Consider the following 22,209-nt stretch of genomic DNA (forward strand, 5'->3'; position numbering starts at 1 on the left):
ACACACACACACACACACACACACACATCTTTTGTCTTTACCGGGAAGATGCCTTCTTCAGCGTCTCTAACCAAGGCCACAGGAGCCACTACTTTTGGCTCAGGCGCCGTCCCACAGCCTATTAAGGAATACGAGATCCCCCAGGACCTGGTCCCAGGCATGGCTGGGCCCTGGCACTCAGGGCAGAGCTGCTGCCCCTTTGTTTGTAAGTCCTGCGCTCACAGGACAAAATGAAGGGAGAAGCACACTCACCGCTGATCTGCCTGTATCTCCGCACCAAGGGGCAGCCACCCAAAGGCTGAGGGACCCAGACGAAATGGCCAGAAGCTCCGACCAGTGAGAGGGACCGACCTCCCCTCTCCCGTGTTCCTTCTCTGAGGGGCAGGACAGCTGTTCACAGGAAACCCTAGCCAGCTTCTAAATTTAGCTTCTGGTCCCACAGCCTGGCAGATCTCTGGGAGGAAGGAATGCAGGCTCAGGACCCAGACCCGAAAGCAGGCCCCACTTAACTCTTTCCCTCCTGCCTGATTTTCTGGACACTGACATGAGCAGCAGAGTTGGGAGAGGTTCATTCTTCGTAGACAGAGAGGCCTAAAGAAAAAGTTTGATTTGGGCTCTCTCTCCATGCCTTCCAGCCTGGGGCCGCTCTTCAAAATGCTTCCTGAAGATAATCTAAAGCCAAAGATCTAGGAGAATACGTTAAATTGTACTTTAACCCCATGTCAGCACAGAAGGGGTTGGAAAAAAAAATACCAGATATATGGAATGGGGAGGGTCCTCTGATAGATGTTGGGAGAGCAGCATGGTGAGATTAAAGGGTAGTCATTTCTTGTGACCAGGGCTCCATTTCTTTGGACAGAGATGACTCTGGATACTGAACCGGACAGCTGCGCTCCCCTTCCACAACCCCTGCCCCACATTCACCTCCCATGGTGATGGTCAATTGGCAACCCCGGGTGATATAAACTTTCCATAAGCTTCTCAAACTTCAAATGTGCTCATAGCCCACCCTACTCCACTACACCAATTCCCACCATCATTCCGATCAAAGCAAAGTCCAATAACCCAATAGTTCACTCCTTCACCCCGCACATTCTCTAATGACCCCATTCCTCCATCCATCCATTCAGCCATTTGTCTACCCATTCACAAGTATCCACTGATATCTATTTGCATCAGGCTCTGTACTTGATCAAAGTTAGTAAGACACACAATTACAGGCTTAAAATGGTGCTTCTTCCCAGCCAGGTGGAATAATGCTTGGCACGATAACAATTGGCTGAATAAATGAATGAGCTCACAGTTTATTAGGAGGGATGAGACACAGACCAAAAATAACTCAGGCAGAAGGCAGAATGTAGTTAGTTAGTATCCCAAGAGAGATCCAGGGTGCTGTGAGAGTTCAAAGGAGGGAGAGAGCCCTTTTGGCTGAAGAAGTCAGGAAAGGCTTCATGAAAGAACAGATAATATATGAGCTGGCCTTTAAACCACATGTTGGATTACAACAGCAGATATGGTGGGGGGAAGGAATTCCAGAGGGGTTGGCATGGAAAAAGTTTTGGGGTAGCAAAACTTAGTTTCATATAGTGGTTAGAGCTTTGAAGAAAGAAAACAGGGTTGTGCGCAGAAACTTGGCAAAGCTGGGACGGGGGCTCCTTTGGGTAGAGTGGTCCAGGAAGGCATCTCTGAGGAGGCACGTGGCATCACCAATGGCCAAACCCCTGTCCTGGGTGTCACATAGGGCCTCAGTGAGTGTCTGTTGAAGAGTGGAAGAATGACCACAACTGAGTAACCATGGGAGTTCAATTCACCTCCAGCCTTCAAGGTTCCATGAAGATGAAAGGTGGTATGAGAAAGAGGTGAGATGAAGGAGGGAGGGATGGAGAGTGGATGGGAATGGGGCAGGGGACTGAAGGGTGGCTTCATTCAGGGCAAGGCTTAAGATGACAGACCCTCAGGATAGGGAAGAAGAAGCTGGGTGGGAGGTGGGGGAAAGATGGAGAGCCAGCACACCTAAGAGAGGCAGCAGATAAAGAGGGGACCACATAGGAGGAGAGAGGACAGAGGGCTTCTGTCTGCTTTATACCCTTTAAACCCTTACTCACCACCCCGGAACTCACAGAGGGTGACATCTGGGTCCCTAGCCTGGTGGACTAGAAATCAGAAAACCACTTCTTAGCTATGTGACCTTGGAGAACCCATTTAACTTCTTGGAGACTTAGAAGCCTGTTTGTAAAGTAGAGAATCATAATACTCATTTTGTTCTGATCACCCAGGTCTAAGGTGGAACCCCTTCCACTGCCTCAATTTCATTATCTGTGTCATTTCCCAGGTAATGCTCCCCATAGCACTGGCACTCTTTTTTTTTTTTTTTTGCGGTACGCGGGCCTCTCACTGTTGTGGCCTCTCCCGCTGCGGAGCACAGGCTCCGGACGTGCAGGCTCAGCGGCCATGGCTCACAGGCCCAACCGCTCCGCGGCATGTGGGATCGTCCCGGACCGGGGCACAAACCCGTGTCCCCTGCATCGGCAGGCGGACTCTCAACCACTGCGCCACCAGGGAAGCCCCTGGCAGTCTTTAAGTAGGGTGACCAGCCATCCCAGTTTGCCTGGGATGGAGACATTCCTGGGACATAGGACCTCCTGTTTTAAAACTGGGAGAGTTCCAAGCAAACTGAGACAAACTGGTCACTGTATTTCTGACTATCTTGGTTGCTTGTATACTATCTTCCTCCCTGACCAGATTAATAGTTCTCTGGGGGGTAGACATTTCCAGTCTTCCTCATGACTGTGTCTCTAGCGTGGTGGTGAGGTAGACCACCACTTCTACTACCAGGGAAGTAGATTAACAGATCGTATTATGCCTTGAAGTATTTCAGCAATTGTGACTAACACCCTTTTTTTATTGGCTTTGAAACCCTTCCTCTGAGATCATTTCCCTTCATATTACGAGGCGGCAACTTCCTGTCTCTTATAGGTGAAGCCCACGTGATAGTGAGAAGCTCAGGACTTTGCCCACCTGCTAGGTGGAGAGAAGGCAGGAGAGGTAACTGAGAAGGTGGAGAACGTTCCTTTGGGGGCCTTTGGTGAAGTGGGTGGAGCAGTCCACTCCCACAGGTGAGCTCACCTGTCGGTCCAGCCGAGGGGTGAGCCATGGGGGCCAGGCTGGGCAAAGATAGACAGGAAGGGAGAAACCACAGGGATCGAAGTCCGGACTGGGCCAGAGGCTGTCGTAGCTTTAACCAGTCAGCCCAGACTGGTTAAAGTCAGGGGCCCACCAGCGCCAGGCTGGACTCGGGGCAGAGAGGACGCAAGACCATGGAGGGGAAGATGCAGCCCGTGCTGTGGGTGCTCTGTGCAGGTGAGTAGTGCCCAGGGGTGGGCGAGACAGGGGCTGAATGCTGAGGGTCTCCCAGAGTTCCCCCAGGGAGGGCCTCCAATGACACAGTTGTATTCCTGCTGGGCAGAATGACACGTCTGTCGTTCAAAAAGCAGGTTCCAGGCCAGCGCCCAGAATCAGAATGTTTTTTATTCTCATATTAGTAAATAAAATTTCAGCCCATTTCTGGAATTCATAATACTCTCAAAACGATATTTTCTGATCCCAGATCAGATCATCAGATCAGACATAAGATCTGACAATTGGGACAAAAATATTTAAAATCAAGGTTGTCCCAGAAAAGCCAGGATGTGTGGATCCAGGATTTGTGTTCACTACCTGAGATTTTAATCATTGCCTTAAAACCAGAGAAAGAGGCAATGGTAAGAGTGATAACATCTGTTATCACATATAGGAAAACTGAGGCAGAGAAAGGCTGCCACTTACCCAATATCATCTACAGAGCAAGAGAAGACTCAAACCCTTCGAAAAACAGCCAGTTAGAAATAGAACGACCCTTTCCAAAGGCCAAAGCCCTTTAGCTCTCTTGATACTCTGGTCATTGAAAACTCAAAACATGGGGAAACCCCATGGAAACCCCACAAAATAAAAACCAGACATTCGCTGATATAATGATAGACTCCAAATCAAGTGCTAAATAGCAAAGTCATTGTGTGAGGACCCACAGAGTGCCAAGGGTTAGGATGGAGGTCTTGGCGTTAGAGTCCTGGGCACCGACAGGAAGTAGAATGAGCAAGGAAGTTGAGAGATGGGGGTTGGGGGGATTTTAGGACTATCTTTTTTTTTTTGTTTTTCCTTTGCGGTACGCAGGCCTCTCACTGTTGTGGCCTCTCCCGTTGCGGAGCACAGGCTCCGGACGCGCAGGCCCAGCGGCCATGGCTCACGGGCCCAGCCGCTCCGCGGCATGTGGGATCTTCCCGGACCGGGGCACGACCCGTGTCCCCTGCATCGGCAGGCGGACTCTCAACCACTGCGGCACCAGGGAAGCCCTAGGACTATCTTTAATTCAGTGTATTTGAACATGCTGAGAATCCCATCAGCTTGCAATTTATTTATTTATTTTAAAATTCAGCCACATTTTACATCTAAACAGATTATTTCTCATTGAATGAAAGATTCTTTAAATTCTGTAGTGCTTTACAACGGGCAAACTTTCACACACACGATTTCATATAATCCCATAATAACCCTTTTTTTTTCTCCTACTCCAATCTTGCCCCTCTCCTCTTCCTTCACCCCACTGGTAACCACTAGTTTGTCTTCTATGTCTGTGCGTCAGCTTCGTTTTTGTTTTATTCACTAGTTTGTTGTATTTTTTAGATTCCACATGTAAGTGATATTATACAGTACTTGTCTTTCTCTGTGTCAGCTTGCAATTAGAAATTGTTGTGGGCTTCAGGGATCTGGGAAAACTGGGGCATGTCGACTCCAAGTTCGTGTGCCCCATGCACAGTGAAGCCAAACAAACCGAAATGTCGGGGTTTGGAACCGAGAAAGTTTTATCGCAAGGGCAATGCAGAGAGAACAGGTGGCTTATGCTCAGAAGAACCAAACTCCCCAATAGGTTTCAGGGAAGCATTTTTAAAGGCAAGGTGAGGGAGGGGAGTCACAGGGTATGTGAACAGCGGGTGCACATTTCTCTGATTGGTTGATGGTGAGGTAACAGGATGGTGTCACAGGGGTTAACATCACCAATCCTCAGGCTCCAATAGGTCTGGGAGCTGCATACTCATGGTCATCCAGTACTTAACTTCTTCCATTTTCTGGGGGTTTTAGCAACTGTAAAACAACTCAGGAAATGTGCATCAGATACTGCTATCTAGGTACTTCACGGAGGAACTAAACATTCTGTGACTGCAGGATGGATGATTTACTATTTAAATTCTTGCCAGTTCTCCTGGCCCAACTGCTATTTTTGCATTAATTCCTGATCCAGATTTTTGTGACTCAGGGGAGGTGTGGGAGATGAAAGCTTTTCTACAAACAAGAGACAGGCAGAGGACATGGGGAGAGGAGTCTGTCCTGGGAAGTCCCCATGGAATCCTGCTTGGTTACAGGAAGAGGTGAAGAGTTCTACCAGGAAACTTGGGAGCCCCCAGGGCTGGGAAGCAGAATGGAGGAGGGTCTGAGTTAGAGCTCACTTTTCAGCTCCTACAGGCAAGCCCCAGGCCAGCTGGCCTGCCAGCCCAGGGTGGTTCTCCTAAACCCCCAGGCTCCCCCTCCTGCCCCATCTCTCAAAACACGACCTTGGAGCTCTTGGCTGGAGAATAGCCCAGTACTGGGGAAGGGTTGGGTCAAACTCAAAGGCCCTGCCAGGAGGCCCATCTAACTGGGGCAGAGGGGCCCTCGTCATCAGGTTAGAGGGCATACTTGGTTCATTCCTTCATTCACACAGCTCTTTACTGAGCACATAGTTTGTGCAGGCACCACAGGAGTGAGGGGTCTGGAATGACTGCAGTCATGAGGGACCTGTCTCAGCCATCAGATTCAGACTGCAAGGATGTGCTTCAAGCCCAGAGGGTAGGAGGCTGAAAGGAAATGACCACCCTTTCTGGGCTGGGCCAGTGACCTCTGATCCTCTTTTATAGGGCCTAGAAGTCTCCCCCCTGCCCCGCCTCCTCCCCTACCCCAGTACACACCCTTGCATCTGTAGTCTGGCTGCAACCCAAAACCCATGCATGAATCTAAAGAGGGGATTTGGGCTTGGGAAAAAAACAAAGCAGAACAAAACAAAATGTGCACCCAGCTTAGACTGAAATGTGGACTTAACTGTGAACTGCCTGGAGCAGTACATTTCACCTCTTCCTGTGAGAAGGCATGTGACCCCTGGGTGAACTCGTCCGGCTCAACCAGCTCTTGGGTTTGTGTTCAGACACACTGATAAAGTGTGTCTTCTGCCTCCACCCCCTTCCCTCCACCCTCCCAGCCTGCCCTGCCTCGCACCACGGGCTCATCACCTTTGCCTCCATACTTTACACTAAGGGGAAGGGGCTGGAGCAGTGGGGCCGGGGAAGCTGGGCTTGGTGGCTAGCTCCCGGCATGTGTTTGCCAAGTGGAAATGTTTGGGGTGAAATAGTCATCGCTATGTACAAGTGAGCAATGAAGGCCTTCAAAGGTCAGATGTAAAAGCAGCTGGGTGGCCCTCCCCACCATGGCTCGGGAGAGGACGCCAGAGGAAGAGCAGGGAAATTAGGGAGGACTTCCTGGAGGAGGTGGAGTTTAAGTTTAAGTTGGGTTCCAGAAGTCATACTGGATTTCCCCCTACTTCCGTTCTTCATCTGAACTTGCCCAGTAACAACTTAAATTTTGCTGATGTCCCGGGCAGAGTAACATAACAAAGTTGATGAAAATAGACCCCAGGACTCATCGGATTTTGGGGAGTCAGAATCAAATCACATAAGGTCATATGAAGGGGACACAAACAGAAGGTGGTGCATTTGAGAATTTAAAAACAGTACTTAAATGGAATAAAAGTCAGCCTGACAATTCCAAGCAATGTCAGTGACACAATACCTCTCCCTCCCTGGCAGATGCTCCCACACCCTCCCCCTCAGATGGCACTTGAGAAGGGCAGGCCCTCTTCCTTAACTGACTTCAGCGTGGGGCAAATCAGCTGACCTCGATAAATCTCTATTTCCTAATTTGTGAAACGGAGGAGGTAACCTATAATGTGCCAAAATGCACACTGTACCTCATTCGGTTATTAGGGATCATAAATGAGTTTGTCAACGTAAAGACCCTGGAACGGTGCCTGCCACATAATAAGCATTCAGTAAATGCCACTTATTTATTATTATTGTTGTTGTTATTAGTGTGGGCAAGTGTAAATTATAGGAAAGTAACTAGACTTTGGTGATCAATTGTCTGATCACTCTGATCTGACAGACATCTCCCAAGAGAATGAGAGTCACTGAGGATGAGGGATTCTGTCACCCCTCCCAAAGGCTGCTAGAGAAAACACCCCAGCTAGCGTACAGGACCAAGGCTCTTCCACTCTGGGAATTTTTTCAGCCGCCAGAGTCCATGAAAGATTTGATGTGACGGAAGGTACAGCTGCGGGAAAAGAGATACATAAAGAGGATCCCACCAGGGGGAAAAAGTCTCTGAGAAGCTCTGCCCAGAGTCACTAAAATCTTTGAAGACTTGATAAAAAGTACAAACAAACAACAACAACAAAAAAGCCCCATCTTCCTACAGCTAGAGGAAACCTCGAAGCTTAAATTTGAAAAACTTAGGAAAGTACTGCTTTTCACTGAGAAATAAGGGAATCCATCATCCCAAAATATTCCAGATGAGAAAAAAAATTGTTTTTCTCCCCCATCTAGAAGTTTCAGTAAGCTCATGGTTGCTTCATCCACGGTGGGGTTTTGATGGGAACTAAGTTTCCAAGCTCTTGTCCTTTTGAGGTTGATCGTGCCATTTTAGAATCCCTCCCCTGGGGCCTTTGTTAGAGCCACAGTCCCCAGCAGGATAATGTTCCCTACATTCCTTAGACTTGTCCACTCTGCAGTGCCATGATCCTGTTTGTCACACAGGCTCGGGGAGCTCCCTGGTATCTTCCCTCTCGGAGTGTGACCCAGTGTCACTTGCACGTCTAAGTCCACGCAGTGACCTGGCCCAGGCTGTGAGGGTTACAGGGCTCAGCCTCAGACATGTACATCTGATGAGAATCAGATAAGAGAGTGGCCTTGTGCCCAGTTCATCTTGACCCCGAGAGGGTGGTATTCAGGCCAGAGCCAGAGTGGTATCAGCCGTTAAGTGCACTACAAGATGGGCAGCCTGGCCTTTCATCTGCTCCATGGTTGTGAGCCCCGTTGCCGCACCAGTCCCCAGGACCTGGCTCCCACCTGGAGCCTGGGCATGACCTGCTGGTGCCTGAGCACGACTCAGAAGCCAGTGCTCACAGGAGGGCTCATGTGCCTGTGGAATCACACTGTTTTCCTGTCAGAGCTGAAATCAGGATTAAAATACTCCAGTTCCAGCTCCAGCCTTGAAGTGGGAAGGACGCAATGCATGGTCAGCTTAAGAGGGGTATGTGTGCATAGGGGGAGGAGTGATGGTTTAGGGCATGGCTGGCAACCCAGACTGCCCATCACAGTCACCTGGGGAGTAAAAGTACAAATGCCCAGCTTCCCCCAGACCTTCTGAATCAGAATACAGAGGGGCAGAATCTGGGCATCTCTCTGATTCTGAAAAGTTGCCCAGGTGACTGTGATGTGAAAGTCTAGGTTCAGATTTGCAATAGGACCTTGAGGAAAGATAGGCTTAATGAACAGCCATCTCTGTGACTAGGGCTGATTCTCTGCATGCGACTTGCAGCTCAGTTTTGCACCTTCTCACTGCTTCCCTGAGTTAATGCCCAGCCTCTACATTGGTGTGTTAACTTCTCACATTTTTGTGTGCATAGAAGTCATCTGGGGATCTTGTCAAAATACAGACTGACTCAGTAGGTCCCGAGATTATGCATTTCTAGCAAGCTCCCAAGTGATGCTACTCCAGGGACTACAGTTTGAGAAACAAGGCTCCGGGAAAGAACTGGTTCATGGGCATGGCTGTGATCCTCATCTGCCCTTTTTGCCCTCCAGAGTCCCATCCCAGGGCTTCTTGGTGACCCAGCGACGCTGTTTACTGTGATGCTGGCCAGCAGGAAGGAAGCCTGGGGGAAAGTGCGCCTGTCTCAGCAGGTGCTTGTACCCCTGGCAGTTCCTCACCCTGCTAATCCCTCCTTCTTTCCCGAAACACTCTATTCTGTCAGTTCCCATGATTCACCCTCTCCTGGTTCTCCCCCGACATCCCTGGCCCAACCCTTTCATGTCTTCTTTGCAGCTTCACGCTCCTCAGCCCACCATGAAACGGCAGAGCTCCCTGCACTCAGACCCCCTTCTACATCCACATCCACATCTCTAGCTGACACCCATTTCAAGTGACTCACAAATTTCTGTCTTCAAACCCAACCTCTGTCTTGAGCCATAGAACCATAAATCCAACAGTCCGCATGGCTTCTCGACTTAGACATCTCAGAATCGGTTCAAACTCACAAGCTGAAAACCAAACTCGTGGTCTTTGACCCCATATCTGGGTCTTTGTCAGTGACCTCTACATCAATAGATGACACCCCATCCATCCAGGAATGAAAGCCACAAACTCAACAGTCATCCATTACAGTTTTCTATTCCTCTGTAATAAACTACCCCTTAACTTAGTGGTAACTTAGTAACTTAAGATAATAATAAAAAACATTTATTTTGTTCACAAATCTGCAACTTGGATGGGGCTTGGCAGGGACAGCTTGTCCCTGTTCCCTGCACTATCAACTGGAGTGACTTGACTGGGGTTGGGGGACCCACTTCCAAAATGCTGGCTCACTGGCTGGCAAGTTGGTGGTAACTCCAGTTCCTCTCTTTGTGGACTTCTCCACGGGGAAGTTTGGGCTTCCTCACAGCATGGTGGCTAGATTATAAGAGCAAACATCTAGAGAGACAGAAGGTGGAAGCTGCCAGTATCTTAAAGTCTGGGCCCAGATACTGATCCAGCATCTATTACCATACTTCCACCACATTCTATCGATCAAGCAATCACAGAACCCAGACTCAAGGGAGTAGATATGAGTCCTATTTATTTATTAATGTATTTATTTATTTTTAAATTTTTATTGGGGTATAGTTGATTTACAATGTTGTGTTAGTTTCAGCTGTACAGCAAAGTGAATCTGTTATACATATACATTTAATCATTTTTTAAGATTCTTTTCCCATATAGGCCATTACAGAGTATTGAGTAGAGTTCCCTGTGCTATACAGTAGGTCCTTATTATCCATTTTATACATAGTAGTGTGTATATGTCAATCCCAATCTTCCAGTTTATCTCTCCCCCCATCCTTACCCCCTGGTAACCAGAGGAATTTCAAAGTATTTTGGGACCATATTTTGATGCCACCATATCACCCTTAACAGCTCCTTCTCCTTCAGCTACAAATTCAAGTCATCAGTATGTCCTGATGATTTTAGCCCTCCAACATCTCTTGAGTCTGTTCCTCTTTCTCTGTTTCCTCTGCCACCTCACCGATGTAAGCTGCCTCTCCTAAGCTACTTCCATAGCCTCCAACTGGCTTTGGGAGCCTGTTTTATCCCTTCTCCTATCTGCTGTCCACCCTGAAGCCAAACTGATCTTTTCAAATGAAATTATGACCATGTCACTACCCCTACTTAAAGCTCTTCATTGATTTCCCATTACTATTAGGATAAGACTTATATCGCGAGGATAGATTCTCCTAAGTCACGTTTAGGCTCTATAAACCACTGAAATGTTCCCCCAAATCCCAATATTTCAGCACCTAGACTGCCTCCTATACCTTTACACCTTGAACATTACAAAAATGTTTGTCATATCACATCCTGAACTTCTTGGTCTGGAAAAATATTATCATCAGACCTACCTGTCGTGTCAACACCTTCCTTTCTCTCTAACCTTAAAAAATCACAAGTCCTTTCTCTCCATATAGCCTTCCTAGGTAACTCTGGGCCCCAGTGATTTCTTCCTGATTTGAATTTGAAGTCTCAACCACTTTTTTGACCCTCTGTTATACTGCCATTTAAGCTTTCACCCACTTTGGGACTTGTTTTCCTAAGTATCTTGGGGATAAGAACTACTGCTTATGCTTTTTTTTTTTTCCCTTGGTATCATAGTTTCCAGAATAAGGGCTCACAGTATATGTTTGGTTTTCTACTATCAAGTTATAACTTTCCGGTCCTCTTTTCCTCTGCAACTCTTTTCATTGAGTTCTCTCCTCAAATCTAAAACTCCCTTTAATCCAACTAGGGCATCCATCTTACCAAGCATTCTCAGATACTACTATTGACCTTTAAATTGTGAGACTCTACAACGTGTGCTAAACATAAACAACTAGATTCTTGTCCTTGGTGGTTGGTTTTGGGGGGCTGTTCTGCCCAGTTATCTCCTTTATAATTTTCCTTTCTCTCCCCTCCAAATCTAAGTTAACTTTCTATCTGGACAACTTCCCCAAATAAGGCTTCTTTCCAACCAACACCTGGCCTCTAACCAGCCCCACTGCCTCCCCCAGTGCCCATTTCTAAGCCCTGGTTCTCTTTTCTAAAACGGCCTCCAAAAAGCCCAGGGAAGGCAGCCCAAGTCTCACTCCCGCAAGGTCACTAGCATTCTGGGGGCCAGAGGAGGATGGACTAAAAGAGGATGGGCCCGCGGAGGGGGGCACTGAGGAGTGGGAAGGGCTGGAGAAGGGGGCCCATGGAGGGTGGCGACCACGATGCCCACAGCCGAGCCCCCAGCCCCACGCTGCGACCAGAACCGAGACTGCCGGGCACAGGAAGTGGGGACCCTACCCCCAACATCAGGGACCGGAAGTGAGCGTTGCTGGGACACGGCTGTGGGGCGAAGGCTACTGGGGAGGGATCCGTGTTTGGAGCGTGCCCTTGGATTCGCCTCCTTCATTTCCAAACTGGAAGAAACTGACAAATTGTGCTGATGTTGCAAATTGGCTACCTGTCCCTTTCACCATATTCCTTGGGCTGAAATCAATCATCATACTCAAATTGTGACGACAAAAGTTGTATTGAGCAGGATGTTGTCAACCAAACCAGGAAACTTAGACAAGAGGCTGGCTGAGAGCACTTGGCAGTGCCCTCCTTGCGATGAAGACTGGGATAAAGATTTGTGGAAACAGACCAGCACCCCATTTCTCTGGGGCACAGCCATCTAGTATAGTAACAACAGCCCTGCAAGCAACATAGTTATGGAATGTAAGCCTAATCTGGCTTCAGGTACCTGCGTTCCCAAGTCTCTGCCGTATGTTCTGCCTGGGGAAAAACAGTGGAAATCCACAGCAACTGAATATCTAGCTCACCAAATGCCAGACTCTAGAGGACTCTTGCTTCTTCCTGCTACCAGTGGGTTCTTCATTTTTCTCCTAATTTAATTATGGAAAGATAGACATCAGTGATTTTCTAACTGACAAGTACCTTTTGTCTCTCCCTCCTTTGAGTGTTCGCTCATTTGATGCAAGAACTCTCCGTATATGTAAAGCTGATTCACTTTGTTATAAAGCAGGAACTAAAACACCATTGTAAAGCAATTATACTCCAATAAAGATGTTAAAAAATAAATAAAGTGTATCCCTTATAGAAAGTCCAAAAAAAGGAACCCTCATACTCAAAAGAACTGCTTGAAATAAATCATAGATGGTAGATAGCAAAAAAAAAAAAAGATTCAAATTGCTGTCATGGCCTCTCAGACTTGGGCCCATCCCATATTTCTGGCTGCACTGGGAGTGGTATAACTTCGGAATTGCTTTGTAGGAGAATCTTGAGGGGTGAAGTTTGTCCTAAACTTCCCCGATGGCACAAGTATGATGTTTGTACTTGGCCTCTGCGTTTATTTGGAGTCATCATGGGAGGCTAAAGGATATCACACAGGGGGAATCACAACCCCCCAAACCACCCCTTTGGTTCCATCTCTACTCACTGGCTTGTTTTAGTTTCTGGAACGTGGCCCACCTTCTCCTGTGCCCTGATCTCTGCACAGTGCAGTTCTCTCCCCCACTCACCTCTTCCCCCATTTTCTTTTTTTTCTTTTTTAACATCTTTATTGGGGTATAATTGCTTTACAATGGTGTGTTAGTTTCTGCTTTATAACAAAGTGAATCAGTTATACATATACACATGTTCCCACATCTCTTCCCTCCTGCGTCTCCCTCCCTCCCACCCTCCCTATTCCACCCCTCCAGGAGGTCACAACCCCCATTTTCTTGTGGTTCCCTCCTGTTCATTCTCCAATGTCAACTCAGAAGGCCCTTCCTAAGGACAACCTCTCCTCATGCCCCAATCCTCTGTTATATCCTGTCATTGAATGAGTACCACTTGTTACCATGGTGGTTTTACATTGGCCTCTGTGATTCTGTATTTATTATCATTTGACTCATGCAGAGGATCAGACACCATGAACGCAGGAACTGTGTCTGTCTCTGCTTGCCATTCTGTCCCCAGAGTCTGTCAGAGTCCCTGGAACAGCCATTTGCTGGGTGGGTGTTAATGAATGAGTACCTACCCTTTTGATCCTCACCAGGCAGCAAAGCTGGTTTACTCTCAGCCTCTCTTATCCTGTCTCTCTTCCCTTCCTTCTTACTCCGTCCTGCTTCTCTCCAAGCCTCAATTTCCTAATTGCATTTGTTTCTATCAACGTTACCCATGGTTTCTAGGGATGGATGGATGAGAGGGGCTAATTAAGGAAATGGATTTGCCCTGCGTGTTAAAGGAAGAGAGTCACTTCACCGTGTCTTCCCTCCCTCCCAGAGGGCACTTGTGTTTTAGCAGGGGCTTCAGCGCCTTCACTCAGCAGTGGGCATTTCAGTACTGAGACAGCCAGTGGAGGACATATTTGACTTGGAGGTAAAGTTTAGTTGCTTCTCAAACTACCCCACCTTGGCAGCACTCCGGTTTTGTTTTTTGTTTGTTTTTTTGCGGTACGCGGGCCTCTCACTGTTGTGGCCTCTCGCATTGCGGAGCACAGGCTCCGGATGCGCAGGCTCAGCGGCCATGGCTCACGGGCCCAGCCGCTCTGTGGCATGTGGGATCTTCCCGGACCGGGGCACGAACCCTTGCCCCCTGCATCGGCAGGCTGACTCCCAACCACTGCACCACCAGGGAAGCCCAGCACTCAGGTTCTGTGTCCCTGTCCTCCCTGCCTGCTGGGCTTGTCTTTGCTCCTAGATCATTCTGTCCCTGGAGCAGCCCTCTCTGTCCAGGGCACCAACACCTTATCATTTGCACTTAACACTTAACACCACCTCCTTCCTGAGGTACCTTCCTCCCCTGCCACCAAGGGACCTTTGGGCTGCTTCCTCGTTCTCTGCCCTGGTGAGTCAGGGATGCCATAAACACCTGGCATGGGCAGAACATGGTGACAGACAGACACTCCCACTTAGGACTTTCACAAAGTTCCCTGGGAGAGAGGCATAAAATGTGGAGGACAGGGCCCCCCGTCAGAGCTCACTTCCCCACACCTGCCCACCAACTTCTCTATCTCTGTACACATGGGAACAGGTGACTCTTGCTGTGGGCAAGGCTAGTCCTCCACCTATGCCCTCCCCCACCCAGCCGGGGGTCTTGCTCCATCTGGCTTCTTCTCTATTTTCAGTCTCTTCCTTTCTGGGAGTTCCATCCCTATAACCTAGGAGCCTGCTTAAGTCTCTCCATCTTCCATCCCAGAGGGGACGAAAGAAACCTTCTCAAGACCTTTCATGGCCCTCTGGCTCCAGCTTTCCCATCTTGTGTGTTACGTGAGCTCCTTGACAAAATACGCTGCCCTCACCTCTCTACTTCTTCACTTCCTGCTTGACATATAAAACTGTAACACGGCTTTATGGTTACAAGAGTACCGCATGTCTGTTGCAGAACATCTGGAAAATAAAAATACACCAAGAAGAAACCCATCATCCCAGAATCCAGAGATAACTGGTATTAATTCTGTATCTGGTATATTTTCTTCTAAGAATTTGCTTCCCCTCTGTGACTTTGTGGAAGTAGGATACTGTTGCATGTACAGTTTTGCATCCTGCTTTACTCTCTTCTATGCACAAGTTCAACATAGTGAATTGAATCCCTTGGGGGCTATTTCAAGTCCCACCTCCTCAATAAGGCTTTCCATTAAAATCCTTCTTCCAGGTCCCTCCCCTCTCCAACCCCCCCCCCCCAACCCCTACACTTCACTCCTTATCATTTGCAATTAATTACGTATCACTTAACACTTAATTAGGCTCTATTAGGATGCTGGCTGACAGTGATGCTGGCTAACTGCTTCCTAGGCAGGGACTGTTTCATGAACCAGTCAATCAGTAAAGTCTTCTTAGCACCCAGCTCTGTGTACATACCTTGGGGTGGGAACTAGCAAGCAATGGGTACAAGAGAAGTCTGAGACACAGACCCTGCTGGAAGGAGCTGCCCTATGATGAGGAGAGACGGCCCGCACACACAGACCCACACTGACATGAGAATGACGTGTGCGTGGAGTGCATGCTCCCTGAAGCGCTTCAGCGAAGCCAGTAAGGGCTGGGATGGTCCAGGTGGATTCCTGGAGGAGGTGGGGCATGAAGATGCCTCTGATCATTTTCCCAGGGCCTTGCACTAAACTAGGGCCTTAGAAAAAATTCATTAAATTGACCAGAATTCATAGATTCCTAAAGATCCATGTTGAACAAAGAGTTCCTCAAACATCCATGGAGTTCTAACCCCCCTCCCCACCTCTCCATCCCTCCTCCCCCATCTGCCAGTCTGAGAGCCTCCAGGAGTCATTCCCACCGTGTGGGGGGGCAGAACAAACCAACATGCATGTGCGTGTGAGAGCTGCACCCCTTTCCCTGGAGACCAGCGCTTTCTCAATGTCAGAGCATGTATCTAGTCCTGGGGTGCGATGGGCCCTTTCTGGCCTCGGGCACCTCCTCCCTAACTAAGAATGTGGTTTCTCTGAGCAAATGGATTTCGCTAAGTGGAGGCATTCCTGCCAGTTTCCCAAGGGTTCCCATAATGTGCTGTGTGCGCCTAAAGCCTCCAGTCCATCGAGCTGGATTTTATTATTCTCCTTGGATGTATTGCTTTCTGGTTAGCTCTCAAGAGACACTTTATTATCTTCTTAACAAGCCTTAATTATTTACAAGCAATCCTGGAGGCTTCAAGCTGTCTCTTCACACCCCGCCCACTTAGGGAGGTTAAATGACCTTTCCCATTTCCATCTGGGGCCACTTGCAGACTTGGCATCCCCTCCCTGGGCTCCTTTTGTTCTTAATTTAATTTTTTTTTTTGACATTTTCTAGCAATGTGTAAGGTAAGTTCTTCAACCAAGTTTCTCTGGTTGCAAATCCTACCCATCTTTTAAACTTAAGTTCTCTAGAACTCATTCAGTTTGCTGTCCAAGAGCACTTATTTGAGCATCTCCTACGTGTTAGGCAGTGTTCTGAGCCCTGAGGATATGGAAAGGCAGGAAAAACAGTGTGGCAGAGGAGAAGGATGTGACGATATGGAATGCTGGCATAGTTCTTGCTTATGTGCCAGGATGAAGGTCGTGCCGCTAAATATGTTTTCATCCAACCCTCACAACAACCTGGAGTTAGATAATATTATTATCCTCATTTTATAGTCGAGGAAACTGAGGCACAGAGAAGTTAATTAAGTTGTGCAAGGTTACACAGCTAGGAAAACTAAGAATGGGGATGACAGCCTGGGCAGTTTGGCTCCAGCGTTTGTGCTCTCGGTCATTCTGCCATATGTAATAAACTCTCATGAGAGAGTGCTAGGATGAAGGTACTCGTGGGTGGTACCCATGGCACAAAGGACAGAGTCATCTACTCTGCTTGAGAGCTTTTGGGCATTTTCTCTAGGACAATGTATGTGGTTAAAATGTCTTCCTCAGCAAACCCCTATTGTGCTGTGAGATTTTGATTCCTTCCCTGCAGGTGAGAGCACCTGCTCCTCCCATTCGTATACCCTTGGGGAGGTTAACACATCACTGAACATTTGTCTTATCAGATGGATGGTCTTCGTGAATACCAGAAGAACTCAGCCTTGAGAAATAAAGGAGAGTGGGGAGGGAGCAGGAAAGAAAGAATACCTCTGGAGCATGAGGGACACAGCTGTCGGCAGCAACAGGATGGGAGAGCTGCAACTACTGGGGAGAGGGTGGGTTCTGGCAACTGGAAAGAAGATACCCAATATAGATCTGTACAAACAAGTAGAAAGGGAGGGTGTTGGAAGGCTCTAGAAGCAAACTTCTGCACTTCCTAGTTTTCTGATGGTGGATTAGATGTCCCACCTGGTACTTTTGTCTCATCCACTGAGTAGGATGCAGATTCCACAGAACAGAAAAACGAGGGCCACAGAGCTAATAAACAATAAGCCTATAGAAAGAGGTGAAAGGAACTGGGTTTATTACAGTTTATTACAGAACTGTGGGTGAGAAAGTTGGTGATCCTCTGAGTTCATGATGGGAAATTACTGAGAAGTTAAGCCAGATGTCTTTGCTGCCAGGGATGTCAGAAAAAGAGGATACTAACTGAATCAGTGAGAAGGATTTGATTAGCTGTGGAGGATTTCCAGTGATGGCTGTTGGCGTGAAGGTCTTAAACACAGGATAAACTCTCATCTAGGATTATGGAAAATGTAAGTGTGTCTCGGGGCACCAGATCAGCCTTTAAAGATCCTTCTCAGGTTTACAAATAGCATTTAAATAGTGCTCTATACTTGTTCAAGATTTTTTCCTTTTCTTTATGAGTTCTTTCTCATCGGTTCATTTCAATCTCTTCCCTCACAAATTAACATAAAATGACTTTTACTCGCTTTTGTAGTGGTCTCTAAAGTTGATCTATTCTTTAGTTATAATCATTAGTAATTATTATTCCTTTATGATAGTTCACCCGTGGTGGTGGTAGGTGGTTATCTCTCGTGATTAACTTCTAACTAAGGTTGTGCCTCAACGAAAGACTATGGGATGAGAAGTGGAAGTTATTCGATATGAATATATATAGAGAGAATATACTGAACACACATATACATAATGTAACTGTCATATGTTGAGCACTGATTATGGGTCAGGAGTCATTCTAAACAAAGTACACATTTCATGTTATTTAATCTCTAAACAACCCATTTTTCAAGTGAGGACCCTGGCACAGAGAGCTTATGTAAACTCCTCAAGGTTATACATTTAGTAGATAAAGGAACTGGGATTCCAATGGACGCCTTCTAGCTCTGGAGCCTGTGCATTTAAACTCAATGCTATGCTACTTTCCGAAATGGCCATAGAGAAGTTGTGTATTAAATATGGACTGGTACAGGAGTGGCCCAAAATGGCTGCATAGAAAGACGCTGAGCTCACCTCCTCCCACAGACACACCGAATCTATACCTACGTATAGAGCAATTCCTCCTGGGGAAAATCTGAGGGCTGATTAAACAGCTACTGCACATAGAAGGACAACATAGAAATGGGTAGGAAAGGCAGAGATGTTGTATCCATGGGAACCCAATCCCCAACACAGCAACCTGCAGTAAGGAGGGATATTGCTGACGGGCCTGAGTACGAAATTGCCCACCCTGGGAAACAGCATAAAAATCAGCAGTTTAAAGGGTATCCAGACTATATAGGAAGGAAATCCATTTACTAGAGCTTCTGCCTAATGGGCGTCACTCACACTGTAGTCCTAGGTCCCCCCAGATTCAAGGGGTGGGAACATGGACCCTGCCTCTTGATGGAGGAGAGTCAAAGTCACATGGCAAGAAGAATGTATGTGATGGGAGATACTGATATGGCCACACTCTTTTTCTCATCTTTTTTCTGATAAACTTATACAGAATAAATCCCCTCGGAGAACCCTCTCTCTCTTTACCTGACTTAATCTTATTCATCAACTTTCTTACCATATTTAAGCACTCCATAAATATTTGCTAAATAAATGAATAAATCATCATCATCATCACAACAAAAAAGACGGTGGGAAATATTTATTGAGAGCGTTCTATGTGCCAGGCATTAAGCAAAGCATTTGTACGCATTATCTTGTTTAATTTTCCCAAGAGCTCTGAGAATACTAGTGTCCCTTTTTATGGATGAGAACTGAGGCTGACAAAAGTTTACACAGTGTGTAAGAGGTGGGGCTGAGGGGCAGAGCCAGGCTTTTACCCATCACACAACGCAATTAACTTTGTTGAGATGCCGTGGGATGGGGACAGGGTGAACCAAGGTACACGTGTTTGTCTTCACCCCGGGCCTGGTGGAGAACAGCTGGTGTGCCATGGCCGAGATCTCAGTTGTAGTGTGTCTAGCTGTGGCTGGAAGAGCGTCACTGGCCGTTCCCTCAGAGGTCCGGTGGAGAATGAGTATGAATGCCCATGTCAGTTACTTCCCACTTTCTTTCCAGTCTGGGTGACTGTCCACGCCATCTCTGTGGAAACCCCAAAGGATGTTCTTCGGGCTGCTCGGGGAAAGAGCGTTACCCTTCCATGCACCTACCAAACTTCCTCCCTCAACCGAGATGGATTTATCCAATGGGACAAGCTTCTAAGGACTCATACGGTAAGGATCTTTAAAAAGTTGGGAGCGTCATGGGTACCGCCTGACCATGACCTCTTGGAGGCTAAGCACTACAAAGCCATTCAATAAATGTTAGGCAGAATAAACCTAGTTAGCGCCCAGGCTGGGATGGGTGGGGAGGGAGCAGTGAATGTTGGACCCAGGGAGGGCCATATTATGCCACCTCTAGTGTGAAAGAGTCACCTTCCCCAAAACATCTTTCTGTTGGTCAGTCTCAAATGACCTAAACTGTATAATTCCTTTTGATTAGCATAGCACTCTCCCTTGAAGCCAAATTTTATTATAGTTTTTTCCTGTTTGGGTTCTTTTGGGGACTATGGGAAGATTTTATTTTCTATTTTGGACTAGATCCCATGGCTCAAAAATGAAAACATCCTGAAAGTGTACATGGAGAAGTCTCATTCCTATCCCTGCCCCTCTTGTCCTATCTACCCAGTTTCCACACCCTAATCCTTCTATCTCTCCGTCCTCCCCAGCAAGGCTAATTTTCACTGGTACTGGTTCTTTGGGGCCAGCATTGATTCTGATTGATTGGTAACTCTGCTACAATCATTCAGTATCGTGAATATCACTTTTGGCTAAGATTTAGTTTCTTGTGTATCCTTCCAATGATTCTTTACGCCAATTCAAGAAAATGTGAATGTATATATTCACACGCATGAAAATACATCTACTTTTGACCCTAGAATCCCAGTCCCCTATTCCCCTCACCAAAGGCAACCACTATTACCAGATTTGGGGATGACTTCTATAGATGCTCCACATGTATACCATACACACACAAACATAGACATATATTTACATATACGTATATGAATATGTATGTTTATATAAACTACATGCATACTGTCCTCCACTTGGCTTTTCTTCCTCTTAATATACCTTGGAACTCTTTCCATATGTCAGTACATTTATATCTATCTCATTCTTTTTAAAATATTTTCATTAAGTATCACATTTTATGAATGCTCTATACGTACCAATGATGGACATTTGGTTTGTTTTCTATATTTTGCTGCTACAAATAATGCTGCGATAAACATCCTTATGTATATGTCTCTAGGTATATTTTAAATATTATTATTATTTATAAATATATATTTATATATAAGATAAATTATTAAAAATGAACTTCTGGGTCAAAGGCTATGTGAATTTAAAATTTGGATAAAGAATGTCAAATTGCTTTCATTGGATGTCAGACCAATCTTCATGTTCACCAACAACAGTGTAGGCCCCTATTTCTCTAACAGAGTAGTCTCAAACTATTTGATATTCGCCAATTTGATGAGTGAAAAAGTATCTCATTATTGATCAAATTCACATTTCTTTAACTGTAAGAAGAGGAACATCTATTCATTATATATATATATATATATATTTTTTTTTTTTTTTTGGACCACGTGTGCAGCACGTGGGATCTTAGTTCCCCCCAGGGGGATGGAACCCATGCCCCATGCAGTGGAAGCATGGAGTCTTAGCCACTGGACTGCCAGGGAGGTCCCTATTCATAATTTTTAAAGTGAGTTCTACTTTTAAAATGCACACATGCCTGGCGTTAGATCCCCAACTACTCAGAGTGAAAGCATTTAGCTTTTTCCCGGACAGAAAAGAAAGGGGAACCCAGGACACCCAAGTCCTAGAGCAGCAGGATGAGAAAGGAGAGCAAATCTTGGCCTGAGGCACCTTATTGTCTGTTGCCCAAGGCACCCTGATGGGACAGAGCACATGTCCTATCTGTTTCCAGAACCCCAGGAAAAAACCTAGAGAGGGCAGCTGCTGCCTTTAGCTTGTAGAAACCGAAGACACATTCTTTCACCGTCACATGTATTCAGCACACAAGACGTTAGGTCTCTGGTAGGCACGCTTCTGAGTGCTGAGATAAACACTAAAGATCTTTTGTTGACTGATGGGTCCCTTACTTTCTAAAGGATTTGAGGCAATCCCCTTGAGAGCAAGCAAGGCTGCAGAGCAAGGGATTTAACCTGTGCCCTCAAGGAGATTATTGTGACAGGTCCTAGCAAGGGTTGGGGGGTGACTTGGGGGAGATCCCAGGAGGGGGAAGCCTTAGGATCGCTGTGATTGGGAGGAGGGTTGGGGCATGAAGAGTCCTTGGCAGAGCCAGTAGGTCAGAAAAGAACTGACCTGGGAAAGGCCAGCATCCACAGACGGGTCCACAGCCCAAGACAGGTCCTCATCTCCCACCGTGTTGCTCCTCCCCTTCTCAGCCAAGCTTCCTGAGTTATCTGCCCCTACCAGGGCTGTTGTATGTGGTTGGGCAGATTATGCACTTGGGGACCCAGCCCAGGGCACCCGACCGCCATTAGCTTGGCAAAGGTGTGCCTGTCCAGCAACTAGAGCACCTTTTCCTGATTTGCGTAAAGAGCATGCCCAGGCGTCAGACCTGACGCTATGTCTCCACACTCTCTTCCCTACCCGGCATGGTCAGCCTTCCTCCCCTAATGCTCCACCGAAATCACCAGCAGCTTCTCTTTTGTTAAATTCAGCGTGCTGATTCAGTCCTCATCTTATTTCATTTCTCCCTAGCTTTTCCAGCTATCAACCACTTTCCTATCTTGGAATCTCCCTCCCTTGGCTTTCTGGTAGCCTCGTCTTGACTTTTGCTCATATCTCTCTGACCTCTCTCTGACCTTTCCAAATGAAGTAACTTGGGGACTTACCATTTCTCTACTCATTTAC

The 22,209-nt window shown here is 46.9% G+C and overlaps 1 protein-coding gene across 1 annotated transcript in view; it reads left to right on the top strand.

Moving 5' to 3' along the window:
* Window positions 1-3,222: 3,222 nt before the first annotated feature.
* Window positions 3,223-22,209, top strand: part of GPA33 (glycoprotein A33) — a 46,853-nt gene continuing 27,866 nt past the window's right edge. The window contains exons 1-2 of the mRNA XM_027086434.1: window positions 3,223-3,360; window positions 19,337-19,491. Of these exons, the coding sequence (XP_026942235.1) occupies window positions 3,318-3,360; window positions 19,337-19,491 (198 nt within the window). The 5' untranslated portion in view covers window positions 3,223-3,317. The remainder of the gene's footprint in view (window positions 3,361-19,336; window positions 19,492-22,209) is intronic.

This window comes from Aethalodelphis obliquidens, unplaced genomic scaffold, assembly GCF_003676395.1.
Source record: "Aethalodelphis obliquidens isolate GAN/ISIS:26980383/991018 unplaced genomic scaffold, ASM367639v1 scaffold55, whole genome shotgun sequence".
NCBI lineage: Eukaryota > Metazoa > Chordata > Mammalia > Artiodactyla > Delphinidae > Aethalodelphis > Aethalodelphis obliquidens.